The sequence below is a fragment of the Rhinoraja longicauda genome, chromosome 9 (assembly GCF_053455715.1).
Source record: "Rhinoraja longicauda isolate Sanriku21f chromosome 9, sRhiLon1.1, whole genome shotgun sequence".
Taxonomy (NCBI): Eukaryota; Metazoa; Chordata; class Chondrichthyes; order Rajiformes; family Arhynchobatidae; genus Rhinoraja; species Rhinoraja longicauda.
The window spans coordinates 47,491,708-47,511,279 of record NC_135961.1 but is presented as its reverse complement, the minus strand read 5'-3'; the positions used below and the strand labels follow the sequence as shown (position 1 = coordinate 47,511,279).

Here is a 19,572-nt window from a genome sequence, read left to right as displayed (position 1 = left end):
GGCTACAAACACATAGTCCAAAAACCTAGCTTACAATATCAATGTATCTCACTCATTCCAATTGTTGATGTTGTGTTATTTCTTGATCATGGAATCAGACAACGCAGGTGTCGGCTACTTCGCCCATTGCGCTCCATGTCATGACCAGATTTTGAGGAGTATCCTGCTCCAGTCACCACCTGATCCAGGCAATTTGTAGTGAATGAGAGCAGTGCAAGCAATAACAGGTCTCACAACCAAGCTCCTCCTATGGAGTCATGCAAAATTTAAACCAGGAGTTATAAATGTGAACAAAATCTTGAGTGCAATGAGAAATAACGATTAGGATAAAAAGATGAGATCAGAGAGATAGGTCGAAACAGACAGAAACAAGTAAAATTAAATTAAAGAAACTAATTTCTAAACAAATTTGACTCTCTTTTAAAATTAATATTTTGAAGCCATAGAGATTGTCTGCCTCCAACCCCCCTACTCCCCACCATTATTAACAATATTCCTCTGTTCCTGTCTATGCATGCAAATGTTTTCTATTGTACAGAATAACTTTAACCTCGTGGGGAACAGAAAATTACTGCTAGAGGATGCATACAAAACCGACATGATCCCTAACATTATATTGTGATATAATTACTGGGGAGGTGTTAACTCGTAGAAGTCTTCAGTTGCAATATTATCTTGGTTTTAACAACGTAGAACTGTTACAATGTAGCCTGTGGATTTGTTGATATCTCATAATTTCCACAACCAATTGGCGTTAAACAAGGATGCTGGAAAACGCTGTTCAATTCATTGTGTTATAATTATAAGTGTTGTTCGTCTCAATATTATTTAAAGCAACAAATCTGTGCCTATGTGTCAGTGTAGAATGAGTACTCTATCCCTGATTTGCACAATCCCAAGTAGTTCCATATTGCTATCCATGAAATTAAGTAATTTACCACAATTGTGGGATTCTCAACTAAAGACGTCTTCACATCACTGCACTATTTAATGCACACAACTGTCGAGGATTATTTAAATTAGGCTTAAATCTCTGCATGTAAGCTCACATTCTATGCTGTGCAGCAACAAGTGCCTTGATAAGGAAATGCTATATTTTATAGGTGTTATTTTTTTCAGGGGAAACAAGAAATCAAGGCCTTATTTTCCCTCAGGTGGATATGAAAAATCCCGCAGGTAGTGCAGCTAATAGAACTGCTGTATCACAGCTACAGAGATCTGAGTTGAACCTTGACCTCCAACACTGTGTAGAGTTAGCAGTTCTCTCTGTGACCATGTGGGTTTCCATCAGCCATTCTGGCTTCCTCCAGCACCTCAAAAGACTTGTAGGCTGGTACATGAATTGGCCACTGTAAACTTATCCAAGTGTAGGTGGGTGCTAAAATTGATGGGACTGAGGAGAAAATAGGTTACAGGGAGAAATAATGGGATATTGGTATTGCTTTGTGTGCTGGCACAGACTGGATGGGCCAGATGGCCTCCTTCCATGCATATCAATGAAAAGTAGTAGTGTTTTCTCTCAAACATCACAGTGTTGATTCTGATGTGCAAGCGGCCTGCTTCATTTCCTAATTAAAAAAACTACCTACATATCAAAAATGATTAATTAGCTGTATGTCTTCTGTATGTCTTGAGGTTGTGAAATAGTTTAAATAAATGCATCGACTTTGCAAACTATGATATGAGCAAAACAGGTTGCATGATCAGTGACCTAAACACCACCTTAAACATTCACATCCCACCAATAGCACTGTGGCTGTGTTGTGTATCATTTGCAATTCCCAACGACCCCTTGACAGTACCTCCAAAACCTTGTGTTCTCTACCTCAAAGAAAAACAGCTCCAATTCAGCTCCAATTCTCATCTGAATCACATGTCACCCAGACTTAGCAACATTACAACATAGCAACATTTCATTGTTAAATCCACTTGAGCAAATTTGACTTTCAATGTGATCACATTAATTAATGAAAATTTATCAGTCTTGGAAGTAAAATTGACCAAGCAACAATTGCCTTTTGCAAAAGCATAAGAAATTTCTACCAACCCCTGATTATAATTTTCCAGTCGTCTTTGGTGACAAGTCCTTACTTATGTGGTCATATTGTTCAAAAAGAGAGTCCTAGCAATTAGTTCCAAACTTCACTCCTGGCTTTACATTTTAGGTCCCAGACTCCACAGCAGTGAGATAGTACAAATGCAAAACAGTGCAGATGTGATGGAAATAACATTGGTGACAATTCTCAGTGTGTCAGGTTGCATTTCTGAAGAGAGAAAGTAAATTGTTTTGGATTGATGGTTTTTCATGATGATAAACCCCTAACCTGAAACATTAATTCAATTTCCCCCTGTGTGGTTGCGGCCTGAACAAATAATAGTTCCATCATTTTCAGCTTTTATTTCATTGGAAAAACTTTCTCTCCATCTTACTTATTAGATAACATGAAAACATTGATTAAATCCTTCTTTTCCTATTCCAGGGAATAAAACTTTAGCTCCTTTAATCTTTCCAATTAACCCTGAGTTTCCAGATATTATTTTGTATAGCTATCATCTTTCCTTCACTCAAAATCTCCTTCCCTATGTACCATGCCCAGAACTGAACAAAATACTCCAGGCTTAGCCTAATCAGGAAAGGAAAACCAAAAACCTGCAGAATCTGAAATTAAAACTGAAAATGCCAGAAATATTCAGCAGTTCAGGTAGCATCGGTGGAAAGAGATCGAGTTTCAGGTCCGGCACCCTTCATCAGTCCAGGACATGAAATATTAACTGTTTCTCTTTCCATAAATAATGCCCAATTGGCTGCATTTCCAATCAGTCATAGAGTGATACAGTGTGGAAACAGGCCCTTCGGCCCAACTTGCCCACACCAGCCAACATGTCCCAGCTACACTAGTCCCACCTGCCCACGTTTGGTCCATATCCCTCCAAATCTGTCCTATCAATGTACCTGTCTAACCTTTTCTTAAATGTTGGGATAGTCCCTGACTGAACTACCTCCTCTGGCAGCTTGTTCCATACACCTACCACCCTTTGTGTGAAAAAATTACCTCTCAGATTTCTATTAAATCTTTTCCCCTTCACCTTAAACCTATGCCCTCTGGTCCTCGATTCACCTACTCTGGGCAAGAGACTCTGTGCATCTACCCGATCTATTACTCGTATTTTTGGTTTTTATTTGTCTTTTTGACCATATTCTTCACCTGCCCAGGACAATTGAATGATTGATGTACGTGGATTCAGAAATCTCTGTGTACCTCAGCTGGTTCCCACTCCGAACCATTTTGAAGTGCTCTAACCTTTTTCATCCAAAGTGTTGTGTGAAGGCAAGCAAAGTTCAGAATGAATGCTTTCCATTCAAATTATAAACTGAATTTAAATTGTGTAACTGCTATGGATTGTTAGTCCAGACCTCTGGTTGCAGTCTGGGTTGAGTTTGAGTTTAGTTTATTGAAAAGTTTTAGTTGTGTGTGAACCAAGCAGTGGAAAGACAATACAATGGAGCCATCCACAGTGTACAGATACATGATAAAAAGAATAGTACATTGTTCAAGTAAGAAATGCTGCTGCCGGAGTAGAAATTTTAAAAAGTGGAGCGATTGTAATGCGTGATTGCAGATCCACTTCTGTGACTAGCACAAAAAAGATTGTCTGGCTTGTGCGCCATCTTGAACCCATTGTTTCCATTACCCAGTCTGGTAATTTAGCCATTGTATTTCCACTTGTGCCCTTGCTTTTGAATTATTATGACAACAGAAAATCAGTTCTGGCTAATCCAAATCGGAGTTTCTACAAATAATTCTTTAATTCTTTTATTCTACAAATAAACTGCTTTATATGGTTTTCCATTACATTCACATGTATCTCTGAAATGACCAGTTCATTTAGAATATCCCTTCCTCGTTTGATTTACCTTTTTCAATGATAGAAACATACTTCAGATGTCAGCAAAGTCAAATTGATAGCCAGCGATTTAATTTAAAAATTTATCTGTTTTACGTGCAGCTGTTTGAAAATTTGAAATGGAAAGTGGTAAGAAGCCCATACTGAAAGAATGTGATGCTTCTGTCTCCTGCCAAAAAAAGAAAGCATCAAATAACTATTACTTTACTTCTAACAAAAACTACTTCTGATAACATTATTTTTGGAAACCATGCTCCAATGAAGAAGCACACCATCTCCATAATTCTTTGGGGTAAAGGTTCCCTAACGGCCTTGAACTGAAACATTATATGTCGTAAAAGGAATTCTCCAACCGAGCAAAAATGTAAACAATTTAATATAACCAGATCAAAAGGAAAATGTACATTGAAGCACGGAAGATGTGTTGAGAAGAACAGCAGAGAAAATTTAAACTCAAGAGAACCCGAAGAGCAGAATCCCTCAGAATCGTTGCCTTTCCCCCCAGAGTCAAGAGAGTCAAGAGTCATATGTACTGAAAGGGAACAAATAAATTCGTACTTGCAGCAGCATAACATGTCTGTACACACAGTACTTAATAGATAACATAATAAAAAATTAAGTTAAATAAATTAAAAAACCTCGATATCGGTGCAAAACAAAAGAAAAGGCCCAAGGCCCTACTGTAACCAAGACAGTTCGTAGTTCGAAGTTTAGTTGGTGTTTGTAGTGTTCAATGACGATGGTTGTTAGGAAGAAGCTGTTCCTGAACCTGGAGGTCAGTTTTCAGACTCCTATACCTTTTTCCCAATGGCAAGAGTGAAATGAGGATGTGGCCAGAGCAATGTGCGTCCTTGATGATGCTGGCTGCCTTTTTGAAGCAGCACCTTAGATAGATCCCTTCAAATGTGTGGAAGTCATAAAATGTGATGGACTGGGCAGAATTCACCACTTTTTGTAATCTTTGTTTCTGGGTGTTCTAGTTGCTGAGCCAGGATGTGATGCAACCCGTCAATGTGGATTATACTGTGCACCTGTAGAAGTTCAAGAGTGTATTCAGTGACATGCCCAATCTCAGTCTTCTAAAGAAATAAAGGCGTTGATGGGCTTTCTTTATGATTGCATTATTGTGCTTGGTCCAGGACAGATCTTCAGGTATATGCATACCCAGGAACTTGGAAGTTGTTAATACTCTCCACCACCAACCCATTGATGAAGACAGGTTTGTGGATCCATAGCTTTCCCAGACAGGTTGTTATTCTGGCACCATTCAATCAGATGATCGATCTCCCTCCTATACATTTATTCATCATTAACCGTAATTTGTCCAACAATGATAGCGTCGTTGGTGGAGTTAGTACTGATAGAGTTAGTACTGTGTCGGGCTACACAGTCATGGGAATGGAGTCAGTAGAGCAGAGGACTGAGTACACAGCCTTGAGGTGCCCCTGTGCTGATGGTTATCAAGGAGGAAATGTTGTTGCCAATTCGTACTGATTATGCTGATGAGGAAACCGAGGATCCGAGGATCCAGTTACAAAAGGATATGCAGAGACCCAATTCCCTGAGCTTGGTATCACGTTTGAAGGGTATGGTGGTGTTGAACGTCGAGCTGTAGTCGATGAACATCAGCTTGACGGATATGTTTTTATTGTTCAAGTGGTCCAATGCACAGTGGAGAAACAGCGAGATTGCATCCCCCATTGATCTATTGTGGCGGTAAGCCAATTGTAGAGGGTTCTAATTCTTGCTACGGTAGGAGTTGATATGAGACATAACCAACCTCTCAAAGCACTTCGTCACCACGGACGTTAGTGTCACCAGTCCATAGTCGTTGAGGCATGTCATATTAGTCTTCTTGGCAGAGATATTATTAATGGCCTTTTAAAGCAGGTGGGAACCTTAGACCTCAGTAACGGGAGGTTGAAGATGTCCTCAAAAACTGCAGCCGATTTTGAGAACGCATCTAGGTACATCATCAAGTCCAGAACCTCACCGAGGGTTCACCCACCTGAAGGACCTTTGACGTCAGCCTCAGTGACTGAGATTACAATACCATCAGGGGCAATGGGAGCCCAAGAAAGCACATTAGTAATCTCCCTGTCTAAGTCTGTGTAGAACATACGGAGCTTGTCCGGGAGTGATGCCTCGCTGTCGCTTCAGCTGCCACTTGGTTTCGCCATGTAAGAAGTGATGGCATGCAAGCTCTACCACAGCATCTGAATGTCTGTCTCATCCTCCAATTAAGAGCAAAAGTCAATTTTAATCTTTTTGATGGCCTTCTCGAGGTCAAAACTCAATTTCTCGTATGAATCTGCATCAGCAGACTTGAATGCCGGTGATCTGACCCTCAGAGGATTGTGAACATCCTGGTTCATCCGAGGCTTCAGGTTGCGGAACACTCAGATGGCTTTGGTGGGAAAACAGTCCTCCACACTTTTCCTTATGAAGTCGGCAACAACCTTGGCATACCCATTCAAGTTCATTGCCGAGTCCTTGAACATTGACCAGTCTACCAATTCCTATTTGTGTTTATGATGATTATTTTCAGAATGGCTCTCATATTTAACCAAATATTCAAAATACCATTAGTGAGGATTCCAATAAATATCCCTCCTGCTTTGTATGCCACTTCACCACCATATGACACCCATTCTGTCCACACCACTTTTCCTTCATTTCTGGTTAAAGGGAATAAGTAAAGGGACTAGAAGGAGTGGAAGAAAGTTTACTAAGTCTGGTTCCAGGGATTTCACTGTAAGATTAGCATGGAGAAGCTGGGATTGTTTTCAAAGTAAATATCTGGCACAGTCACCCTCACAGAAACAAATAAAGTGCCAGACTCCTCCATCACAGTTGTCACAACTGAAGTATTAAATCAAACAGTTTAGGAAGGTACTAGAAAGAGTGGAAGGAAAAATGCTTTAGGGATTTTGGCAATAAGATTGGAATGCAGAAACTGAGGTTTTTCTCAAAGTTAAGGTGAGATTTGAAAGAGTTGTACAACATTATTCAAGACAAAGATCTACAGAATTTTTTATAATAAGAGAATCTGGGGACCTGGTGGTGCAGGAATGCATGAATGTGAACGATTATCCATAATCTTAGGATGGCAGAACAAGTGCAAGGAGCAGATTGGCCTAATTTTGGTTTACATCTCTTATGTTATTATGTATTTCAGAGAAATATGTTCCCATTACCGGTTGGTTCAAAGAATAAGGAGCACAGATCTAAAATTCTGGGTAAAAGATACAATGAGCAGAGAAGGAAAATCTTTGACTCTGCAAGTAGTTAGAAACTGAAATTCTCTATCGATAAAGCTGAAGGAAGATACAATTAAGGCCTCCAAACAGAAATTAGATGGGCACTTGTTCTCTTCAATCTCCATATTGATGATCTGTCCAAGCAATTGAAAGCCTGTAATACTGGGTGCATGATTGGTAACATTTTAGTGAACCATATTATGTATACAGATGATCTTGTGGTCCTTAGTCCATCTAGCGCTGGTCTACAGCAGCTCCTTGCTATATGTTCTGTGTTTGGTGTGGAACATGATATCAAATATAATGCCAGTAAGAGTGTTGTTATGATCTGTTGAACCAAAGAGGATAAATGTCTAAAATTTCCTGATTTTAAATTGACTGATAATAATCTTAGTGTGTGTAATAAGGTAAAATATCTTGTACATTTTATTACAGAACCAATGACAGATGATGAGGATATTTATAGGCAACGCCGCATGATGTATACATAAGCAAACATTCTCTTGCGCAAGTTTGGTGCATGTACAGATGGGGTGAAGCTGTCTCTGTTCAGAGCATACTGTACACCACTCGACACTGCACACTTGTGGTCAAACTATAAAAAAGCTTGCTTACAGAATCTTCAGGTAGCTTTTAATGATGACATGAGGATATTACTTAAGAGACCAAGATGATGTAGTGCAAGTGAAATGCTTGTGGCTGCAGGTGTTAATACCCGACAAGCCGTGCTAAGAAATTTAATGTATAAATTTATTTGCCGAATTAATGACTCTGAAAATTAGATAATCTTGGCATTATCATTAATAAGGTTTAGTACTACACGCTATCAATCACAGTTGTGGATACATTGGTATAGTTGCCTCCTTGTTGATCACTGATGGCTGATGCTTTAAACCATGCATTAGTAACTTACTATGTTTTTGTATGTAACTTATTGTGCTTCTGTATGTTTATTATATGTAATGTCTTGGCTTTTATCTGGACCTTGAGTCTGTAATAAAGTATTGATTGATTGATTGACTGATGGAACCAGAGCTTGATTCATAGAAGGAATTGTTTGGGAAGATAACCAGAGTTTAATCAAACGAGCATTATCTTCGAGAGAGAATTAGGCCTCAGTCTGGGGAAGCCAGAAGTAACCGTTCATCATCTAATTTATTGTTTATTCACTTTATCCCCCAGTTGGAAAGGATGATATGACGGACTGGCGATATATATCCATGTTAGGATGGTGAGTGACTTGATGAGGAACATGTGGCTGCGCATTTCCATGTGACTGTGGTCCTTGTCCATCTTAGTGACAGAGTTTATTAGTTCAGGAGTTGGTATTAATGAAAAGAAGAAGGTTTTCTGCTCCCTTGCACTGGAAAAGTGAGAACACGTGAAACATATTTTTAATGTATGGCCACTTGCTTCCAGAAGACATAAAGCAGGCAGAACAAGCAAGATCTTTCATGTGATAATATGCATAGAAGTATATCTTTCCCCCAACAAAACTACAAACATAAAGTAGTTAAACCACTTTTATTTCACCGTATTTTTTGTGTGCATGCCTTACTTTGATTGATCCTATGTCTCTTGGCTTATACTTTTACTCATTAAAAAAATCCTCAATGAAGAGTTTAAACAAAATTAATGCACAGCCATTTGAGAGTAAGGGGATTGCTGCACAGAGTTTTTGGGTGTTGGGGAGATTTCCGCTAGACTCTATTACAAAAGAAATTGAACATATTGTTTTTGAACTGGAGGAATTCATCTCCTTAGAAACTGATAAGATCAGTCTGTTTTTTTGAAAGGTAGTATTTTTCCCAGATACAGGAAATCCCTGAGAGCACGCAATACTTTGATTTGCACTGTATGATGTGATACTAAAGGAAGAGGGGTTACAATCACGATGTTTCAAAGTTTACAGTTTAACCAGATATGTAGATGTGTGTTAAGTTATGGATTCTTTTGAAAACTGAAAACTTGTTAAAGATAATGGCATTTGTGCATTTACTTCACTTTTAAGTTTACATGAGTATTGTTATCAATTTTATTTACAGAATATAGAAAACTTTGAACTTTTGAATTATGCCTCACTTTTCGTTAATTTAATCAAAATGCAGTACCATAAATTTCTATTCCAGCTCCACTTTTCATCTGGTTCCTCGTGTCAAGGTTTCAAGCTGGTAATCTTTTCCATCCTGTTCACTTGTTGCATGCCTAGAATGCCACTGCTGTTGATTTATTGCCTTGTTTGTGTCAGTCTGATCTTTGGAATTTCATCTACTATGTAATCAAGAAACTAATTGCCCCCTTATCAAATTGTTTGAAATCCAATCACTGCTTTAGTGCAAAAGCAAGCCAATTTAAGGTCATGTTTTACTCACAAAAGATCCAACTTCTCTCAATAAAGATGAATTATTACATGTAGTAGTTATTAAAATTATCCATCTTAATAAAGTAATGAAAATCTACCATACAATCACTGGCTATAAGACATGAGAAAAGGCTACATCGGAAGGATTCACAAAGTGCTGGCTCCTTGTCATTTTTCAAGATATATGATGCCCGTCTGGAGGAATTTGCTTCTTCCCTTGATCTCCCATTATAAAAAAAGATCAAAGGCTAAAAATATTACATTCCATCAAAGTACGAGCGCTAAAGTCTTTACCAAGCGATTAGTTAGTCCCGTGCATGGTCAATATATCAGAAGCTCTTATTATTTTTAAATTGAAACTGTTACAACACCCTCTTCCACGTTTAACATGAAGCCAAGATGCAATAACATAAGTAAGCAATTGAAAAAAAGCCATCTGACCTATTAAGTCTAACTTCCCACAGGCCTTGCAGTATAATTTTTGCTATTTACTTCTTATAATGCATTAAGTGATACATTTTAAATTAAACTTTTTACTGAGCCATTTTCTCAATGTAGTGGAAGATGAGGAAAATCATTTGGTTCGTCGTTAGAACATAGGAGCACGAGTAAGCAAAGTTGCCCTTCGAGTGAGCAAACCCATCAATTTTTTTCCACCTCTGAGCTAATTCAGTGCTATCGCAATATCCCTTGATTTTCTTTACGATCCGAAAACTATAGATCATTGTTTTGAATAGATATAACAACTAAGCTTCAACTGGCATCTGTGATATAAGATTCCAAAATTGCACCATACTCTGAATGAAGAAATCTTTCCTCATCCCTGTCCTAAATATTTTGTTCCATGGCTCCTTATTCTGGACACCACAGCAAAGGGAAATAACCTCCCCAAATTGAGCCTGTCTACACCAGTCAATACTTTGTACATTTTAATTAGATCTCTTCCCATTCTTCTAAACTCTGTTGAAAACAAACCCAGTTGACTTGATATCTCCTTAAATGCGGTTCCTGCTATCAGAGGAATTAGACTGGTGGACTCTATCAATGGTAAATGTATCCTTTTTTAGGTAAAGACACTAAAACTGTAAACATGTTCCAAGTGCAGCCTCTACAAGTCTCTGTACAATAAAAATAACTGACTTACCCCTGTGTTCAAAACCTCTCTTAATAATAATAATAATAATAATAATAAGCATTTATTTTATATAGCGCCTTATCAGGTGCTCAAAGCGCTTTACATAAACAATCAAACATAAAAACAAACAGACAAACTATCCTAACGGAGAAGCGGCGAATAAACAACGCCAGCGTCCTCTCACGTCAGGGTCCGGCAGTAGACAACAAAAAGCACAGGACACACAGATACAATTTTTACACAATTTTTACACAAACAGCCATCACAGTGATTGCTCTAGGCACACCCTCACTGTGATGGAAGGCAAAGTCTTATCTCCTCCTGATTTCTTCTCCCGTGGTGCCACGAGGTGATCGAGGCTCCCAACTTTTTGAAGCCCCCACCGGGCGATGGAAAGTCCCAGGGCCAAGCCGAGCAGGCCGATGAAGGTCCTGAGCTCCCACCGGGCGATGGTAAGTCCCAGGGCCGAGCCAAGCAGGCCGATGAAAGTCCTGAGCCCCCACCGGGCGATGGAAAGTCCCAAGGCCGAGCCAAGCAGGCCGATGAAAGTCCTGAGCCCCCACCGGGCGATGGAAAGTGCTGCGGCCGAGCCACGCAGGGCGATGAAGGGCCTGCGAGCGGGTCGATCATACCTCGCACTTCGGGGCGGTTGAAGCTGCTACGGCTGGAGCTCCCAAAAACCGGCCGCCAGCCAGGGACCTGCGAGCTCCCGATGTTGCGGTCTGCAGGGCCCACGGCCGAAGCCTCCGAAATGGTAAGTCCAGGCCCTGCGACCGGAGTCTTCAAGGTCGATCCCAGCTGGAGGCCGCCGACTCCACGATGTTAGGCCGTAGCGCGAACGGAGATACGACACGGTAAAGGTCGCATCTCCGTTGAGGAGGAGATTTGAAAAAAGGTTTCCCCCAACCCCCCCACCACTCCCCCCACATACACAGAGTTAAAAATAAAACAAAACGTACATTAAACGATGACAATAGACAAAAAAACAAAAAAAAAGACAGAGAGACTGCCGGTGAGCCGCAGCTGCAGAACACAGCCACGCCCCCTTTTTGATAAAGGTAACATACCATTTGCCTTCCTAATCATTTGCTGCATCTGCACATTGCTCTGCAATGACGTACGAGCAGGTCCTCAGAAATATCAACACAACCCATTCTTTCATCATGAAACAAATATTCTAATTTTCTGTTATTTTCATCAAATGGGTGGCCTCACATTTTTCCACCTAATATTCCGTCTACCATATCATCACCCACTTACTCAGCTTGTCCATATACCTGAGAAGCCTCTATATATCTGCCTCCATACTCACTTTCCTGTATAGTTTGCGGTCATCTGCAAACTTCGAAACAAGGTTTTCCACGGTATTTCTGTTCACGTGACAATAATAAATCAATAACTAATGTGACATGTCATTCCCTCAGCCAAGTGGCTGATCTAGATTGTGTATAGCCTGAGCCTAATCACCAGTCCCTGTGGTCCCCCACAAGTTATAACCAGCCAAGCTAAGAAGGATGTGTTTATTGTCACTCTTTGAGTCTGTCCTCACCTTCTCCATCATGGTCTGGTTTGGCTCAGCCACCAAGCACGACATCTGGAGGCTGCAACGGATCGTTCGCACAGCTGAGAAGGTTGTTGGCTGCAACCTTCCCCCCATTGACGAACTGTACACTGCATGGGCCAGGAAGCGAGTGGGCAAGATCATCTCTGACCCCTCTCACCCTGGCCACAAATTCTTCAAAGCACTTCCCTCTGGAAGGTGACTCCGGACTGTCAAAGCAGCCACAGCCAGACATAAAATCAGCTTTTTTCCACGAGTGATAGTTCTACTCAATAACCAAAGTCTGTAGCCTCTTTATTGCTCTGGTTTATTTTCACCCACATGTTTAGATCATAATGTTGTATCCTTATTGTTTTGATGTGGTTATGCTTTATTCTTAATTGTTAACTGTATGTTTGTGTTGTCATTTGTGAGCGGAGCACCAAGGCACATTCTTTGTATATGCATACTTGGCCAATAAACTTATTCATTCATTCAATTCCTGCTGAGTTATTCCAGCATTTTGTGTCTTTTTTGGTAAACCAGCACCTGTAGTCCTTGTGTCTACAATTCTCAATCTATGTCCAGATACTACATAATTCCATGTGCTCTTAGTTCATAAATCAACTGTGTGCAGTTGAAATCCTTCCCATAATCCAAATATACCACATCTAATAGTTCTTATTTAGTCACGTCCTCAAAAACTCAAACAGATTAACAGAGACCCATGGAACTGCAAAGGTTGGAATCATGAAAGCGCTAGAGGAACTCAGCAAGTCAGGCAGCATCTGTGCCCTCCACATAGATATGCAACATTTTGGAAAGGGATGATTAAGCTTGAGTTTCCTTTCTGTGTTATTCCTGTCTTATTATTCCTTTCTAAGTGTTCTATCAGCTTATCTTGGTTTATTATCTTATCCATCCAGTGAAAAGCTCAGCATATTTCCCTCACAATTACAGCCTCCTCCACTCATTGCATGAAGAAGAATTTCTGGATATTAAAGCCAAATTTATGTTATGTATAAAATTATAGAGGCCATTGTTAAAATAAATAGGAACGAAGTATGTTGATTAGCAAAGGACATAGATTTGAGGAAGTGGTTGAAGAAAGAGAGAAGAGATGTGGAAATATTTTGCATTCTAGTTGAATGTTTCCCTGGTATGAGTTGTATGCCCAGAGTGTGAGTCCATCCTCCAACAAAAAAAACCATAAAAACATTAAACACACATTTAAAAAAAAATAGACATATCTCTATCTTTGCATTCCTTTCCATAGATATACTATCCCTATCAAAATCAATGGGGACACACAGAATCTATGGCACGCACAATGGCCATTAACATCAAGTAAATTGTATAACCCCGTGCATGAAAGGCCCAGAATTGTTTCCATTCAAACAGGTTCACTTTAGACTCAGTAAAATCCTGCCCACTGTTAAAGCAGAATTAAACTTCCATCGACAATAAAAGGCTGGAAAATGCAACTACTTTGTAGAATGATAACTTAAGATAAAAGTTTGATTGTTATAGAAAAGTCATGATTAATGATTAATCAAGTTTGTGATTTAGCCTCCACATTTTGATCATGTAGTTCACTCCCAATAATTCCCTGTAGGTGACAACTTTGGTTCATTCATGATGGCTCTACAAACTAATTTTCTTTCCTTTGCGATTCTACATGGTTTTACTTCCAGAAAAAAAACGCTTGATTGAAATTACAGGTTTTTTGCTCTAGTGCATGTTTCCACAAAGCAAATTGGATATAACATGATCAATGAACCCTACTAAAATTACACAGGCCTAATTGGTACACAGCGACTTCGATTGGGAACTGGAGAACTACTTAAGGCTTACTTTGGAAATTGGCAAGCAGAAAAAAGGCTGTCTTAGGAAAAAAAAAGTTTTATTGTCGTCTTTCTGCAGTAATCAGACACCATTGTTTCTTAAGAACACAGCTGCTACTTTCCCGATAGAAGGCCATTGAAATTCATAAGCAATCACCTATTAACACGAGCAATATTACTCTATTTAACAATGTATCATACAGTCTTTAGTATTTTCAGCTTGAATAACAAAAGTACTTATAGTTATAACTTATAGTTATTAAAATGATCTTTATTTTTGAAATTACTGCAGATAAAATAGCGATTTTCAAAAACACAAGTTTTCTTAGAAATTTAAATATCGCATTATAACAATACTACCTGTACTTGTTCCCTCACCCCGATGGCATCACCCAGTAAATGGCACTGTGGGAAATTGTGAATAAATGGCAGTAGAGTGGGGTGTCAGCAAGTGTGATCACCTCAACCCCGTGTGCTTTGGAATAATATTTGGAAGGATATGGGCTAAACACAGACAACTAAGACGAGCTTAGAGGGCATCTTGGTTGGCATGGACGGATTGAGTCAAATGGCCTGTTTCCATACTGTATGACTCTATGAATCCATGAAAATATCTGGAGGGTTTTTTAACTAATTCTAGAAATCGCTGCCGGTACTTTTTAATCATTATATCTAAACCAAACACTTGGTGTTTCATTGGAAGACTTACGTAACTATAAGTTGCAATATAACCATTAGGTTCTTAGTCAAATACATGTCTTTGAATCAATGGTCACACAATTATTGTAAGCATTTTGTTAAACCGCCACAATGTAAAGCATTAGCATGTGTCCTAAAAGTTACTTACACACTTATCTTCAGAGCCTGTAGCCAGAAATCTCCCACAGGGGCTCAGGGCAATGCCACAGTGTTGACAACGGTTCACGTGTCCTTCATATCGGCGCACAGATCTGAAGAAACATCACTTTACGTCAGTTCAATACATTTTCATCGCTTTGATTTTATAGTAACACTAGACGGGCGTGGACCCGTTGGGCCCAAACCTCTCCTGCAGGCCCGGCAACCCTCCATCCAAACCTCTCCTGTGGGCCCGGCAACCCTCCCCCAACTGATGACACTCACCCACTCCATCCCTCCTCAACCCTCTCATTGGCCGTCACTCCCGTCACGCGGAAGGGTCCCGCCCCCCTCCGAGCTGCAACCTTCCCCCAACTGCGCATGCGCGGATCCGGCGGCCATCTATCGTAAGTATTAGATCACCGGACCCCAACTGCGCAGGCACGGACCCGTTGGGTTCCCATTGTGACGTCGAAGACGGAGGTATTACTGCGCTGGCGCAGCTGATGGCAGGGCAAATGGAAAAGGGATTTATTAAAGTTCAAAAAGTGATTTTTAAAGTTTTAAAAAGTGAATAACTTAAAAAATATAACAACCATTAGAACCGCATGCCAATGGTGAGTAAGGTGGGCCTAAAATTATTGCGCTATGGTGTACCGTTTTGGCTGTATTTCAGAAACAAATATATCCACAAACCCACAAATATACAAGATGAGAGTTGAAGTAATATATATATATAGATGGCACAGTCATTTCTTTTAAGGCAAGTTCTTTTAAGGCAAGTACACAATTCGCTCTCCATCTAGTTAGTCCCATTCTCTATCTGGAGAAGTGATTATCAGTTACGTTTTGATTGTAATCATGTGTGGTATGATTTGCCTGGAAAGCATGCAAAATTAAGTTTTTTGTTGTATCTCAGTACATGTAATGATAATAAACTAATACAAATACCAATTATCAGTTGGGTTAATCACTAGATATGACAACAGATTAAACTTTCATCCATCTATGAATACTTTGCAAATTCTTTGAAACAGAAGACACCCCCAATCTTTGTCTACAGTGCCATGCTTAGAGCTGCTCAACCTCAGGCTCTTTCGAAGCTACTCAACTGTCGATTGGAAATTCATTTTGAACACTCCTCTCCATTTTTCATGAAACTTCTTAAGGGTGGAACCCAAGAAATTCTAAGCACAGGTCCTAAATAACTTCTTCAAGATATACCAAGGTGCTCCATAAATGTTTGCAACAAGAGAACAAAAGAAACACCGAGGGAGTAACAGCGAAATGAAAGTTAAAGGCCAGAAATTGCAGGGAAAATCGCAATCGCAAGACTGAGATGAGATGAAATTTCTTCACTCAGAAAACAATGAATCTTTGGAATGTTCTGTAAGAAGATCGCTGAGGCTCAGTCACTGAGTATATTCAAGAAAGTTATTTTTTTTAATATTAAGGAGATCAAGGGATACAGGTTTTGGTGCAGAAAACGGGGACTGAGTGAAAAGATGAGCCATGATTTTACCGAATGGTAGAGCAGGTACAAAAGCCAAATAGATCAATACCGTCATTTTTTTAAGTGATGACACTTGTCTATCATCAATGCAGGCTCTCCGTGCAAAAGCCCAAACTTGGTTGCCTAGTCCCTCCAGGAATTTTCCAAATGCACAAATGCAGAATTTCTCAGCAGATAAATTAGGAAATTTGTTTGCAGATCCTTGAACACAGTCACAAATTTTGGATAAATAAGCCCACAATTAAAAGTACATCCCCAAACGACCCCTAACTGGCAGTCATGCTAACTTCTTTCAGCACAACAATCCAGTAGTTTATGGTCACCATTATTAATATTAACTTTTTATTCCTGATGGACTTAATTTCTTGAATTTAGTTTCCATGCTCTAAGGCAGGATTCAAAACGACTTCTCTGGATTAGTAATCAGGCCTCTGGATATTTTCTTAGATTGATGGAGTTATACAGCACAGAAATTGGCCCTTTGCCCCATAGTCCATGCTGACAAGATGCCCATCTAAGTCAGTCCCCTTGGCCTGCATTTAGCCCATATCCCTCCAAGGTTTTTCCGTCCATGTATTTATCAAATGTTTTTAAAAGTTGTAGTTGTACCTGCATCTGCTCATTCCACACACCCACCATGTGAATAGCCTGCCCCTCAGATCACCTTTAAATCTTTCCCCTCTCACATTAAACCTCTCTCTTTTAGATGCCCCTATCCTGAGGAAAAGAATGGGGCTATCTACCCTGTCTATGCCCCTCATAATTTCATGATTTCATAAACCTCAATAAGGTCATTCCTCAACTTTCTTTGCTCTAAGGAAAACAGTACCTGCCTACCCAATCTCTGAATATCCAATCTTAGTTCAATAGTGTAGGCATTGTGCTGCTCACCTGTGCTACAATAAAGATGTTATAGGTTTCAGGATGAAAGTTCAACTAAAGTTAGTTTTTTAATTTTTGTATATAGTTTAAATGTCCTAATTATTTAAAATTACTAAAGGGTTTTGGGTCATTCAATTTAAAAAAAACATTAAGTAGTTATGACAATTTCTAATTGATAACTGTTTTTCAATAGTTTTTTAATGCTTCTAAATATCAGACTCAAGCATCCAAAAAACTAGACGGCTTTGACAGATGACATAGATCAAGATATGACTTTAAAGGGTTTTTTGGTGCAAATGGATGGGTTTGTTCTGGGCCATGTTGGTCAAGGACCCGCTACCACTCACAGCCTCACCAGACATATCCTGGATGCTCTCATTCAACAAGTTCAGCATCTCAAATGTTCAGTTTAAGGTGTGATTACATTGGAGAGGCTACAGGGGAAATTTAGAAAGACGAGGCCAAGACTGGAAAAGTGTGGCTGCAAGAAAAACTTGAATAAGATAGAGTTGTTTTCTTTGGATAAGAAAAAGCTGCAAAGAGAATAAATTGAGGTGTTTCATATGGAGGTGTTTCAATAGAGACTATGTATACAGATTAGACTGGAAGGAACTCCCTTGGCAGGGGTTCAAAAAGCAGAGGGTATAAAGTTAAAGAAATCGGTAGAAGGATTAGAGGGAGGGATGAGGAAAAACTGTTTTCCACAGAGAGTGATAAGAGTGTGGAGTTCACTGCCTGAAATAGTGTTTGGCACAGAAATCCTATCATGCTCCTGAACTGTGCAGATGTCACCTGCAGAGCTATTGACTAAGTGCTAGAGGGCAGGCTTTATTTTTTTCTTGTCTGACAAGGACACAAGGAGCTGAATGGCCTTTTGCTTCCTTGTAAATTTTCTACGATTATATGACCTGAATACAAATTGGCAGCGAATACAGTTGATGAGATAGTTTCAACAGGTGCTGGGCCAACGTTATCTGATGCAATCAAATTCCTAGGATTTGAAAAACACTTAAGAGACCTGTTATGCTTTTGCAATGCAAGAATCCTGCAAAGAGGCTGATTCATGTGACGGTCTGCTGGGGAAGCTCCTGGTTGCACACTTTGTATAAACATCTGTGGCTCAGTTAGCAGCACTCTCACCTCTGAATCTCCTTCCAGAATCTCAAGCACAAAGGCCGAGGCTGGCCCTACAGCGCAATATTGAGAGTGCCACACTGTTGGAGGCGTTGCTTTTCAGATGAAACATTAAAAGAGTCATAATCATAATCATAGGTAGACACAAAATGCTGGAGTAACTCAGCAGATCAAGCAGCATCTCGGGAGAGAAGGAATGAGTGACGTTTCGGGTCGAAACCCTTCTTCAGACTGATGCTGCCTGACCCGCTGGGTTACTCCAGCATTTTGTGTCTACCTTCGATTTAAACAGCATCTGCAGTTTTTTTCATAATCATAATCATAATTTATTAGCTACGTATATTTTGCAACATACGAGGAATTTGGTTTGCCAAACAGTCATACAAAAAAAGCAACGACGCACAACTACATAAAAAATCGACATAATTTTGTCCTCCACATTGCCCACTATGATGGAAGGCAATAAAGTCTTATCTTCTTTCCTCCTTTTCTCCTGCGGTCGGGGGAGTCGAACCATCTGCAGCCAGGGCGATTGAAGCTCCCGCAGCCAGCAATCGAAGCTCCCACATCGGGGTGATCGAAACTCCCGCGATTGGGGCGGTCGAAACTCCCGTGATTGGGACGGTCAAAGCTCCCGCGGCTTGGAGCTCCCGAAGCCAGTCCCTAACCAGGGACCGCGAGCTACACATTGTTAAAGTCCACAGGCCCCCGCAGTTGGAGCTTCTGAGGTCGATCCCTGGCAAAAGGATTGCCAGCTCCGAGATGTTAAGTCCGCAGGCTCCCGCAATTGGAGCTCCCGAGGTCCCAGCAAGAGACTGCCAGCTCCACAATGTTAGGCCACAGTACAGACGGAGATACGACACGGAAAAAGTCGCATCTCCGTCGAGGAAAGAGATTTAAAAAGTTTCCCCCCACCCACCCCCCCCCCCCCCCCAACCTAGCACAAAACTAAAGATAAACTAAAACATACATCTCCCTCTACTCTCACAGTTGTAAGATCCTATGGCATAAATTTCATCACTGGTGCCCTACATCCTCCTCAATCTGATTATCTGACTACTATCACAGTACTTTTTGTTGGAGCTTTTATGCATAAACTGGCTGTTGTATCTCCTACATTATAATCATGACTAGATTTCAAAATCGTTTTACGTTTTGG

General features: G+C 40.1%; 1 protein-coding gene across 1 annotated transcript in view; it reads right to left on the bottom strand.

The window, feature by feature from the left end:
* The window catches only part of wdr27 (WD repeat domain 27), a 326,961-nt gene that overhangs the window by 146,802 nt on the left and 160,587 nt on the right, over positions 1–19,572 (bottom strand). Inside the window, 1 exon segment of the mRNA XM_078405889.1 lies at positions 14,895–14,997. Coding sequence (XP_078262015.1) covers positions 14,895–14,997 — 103 coding nt within the window.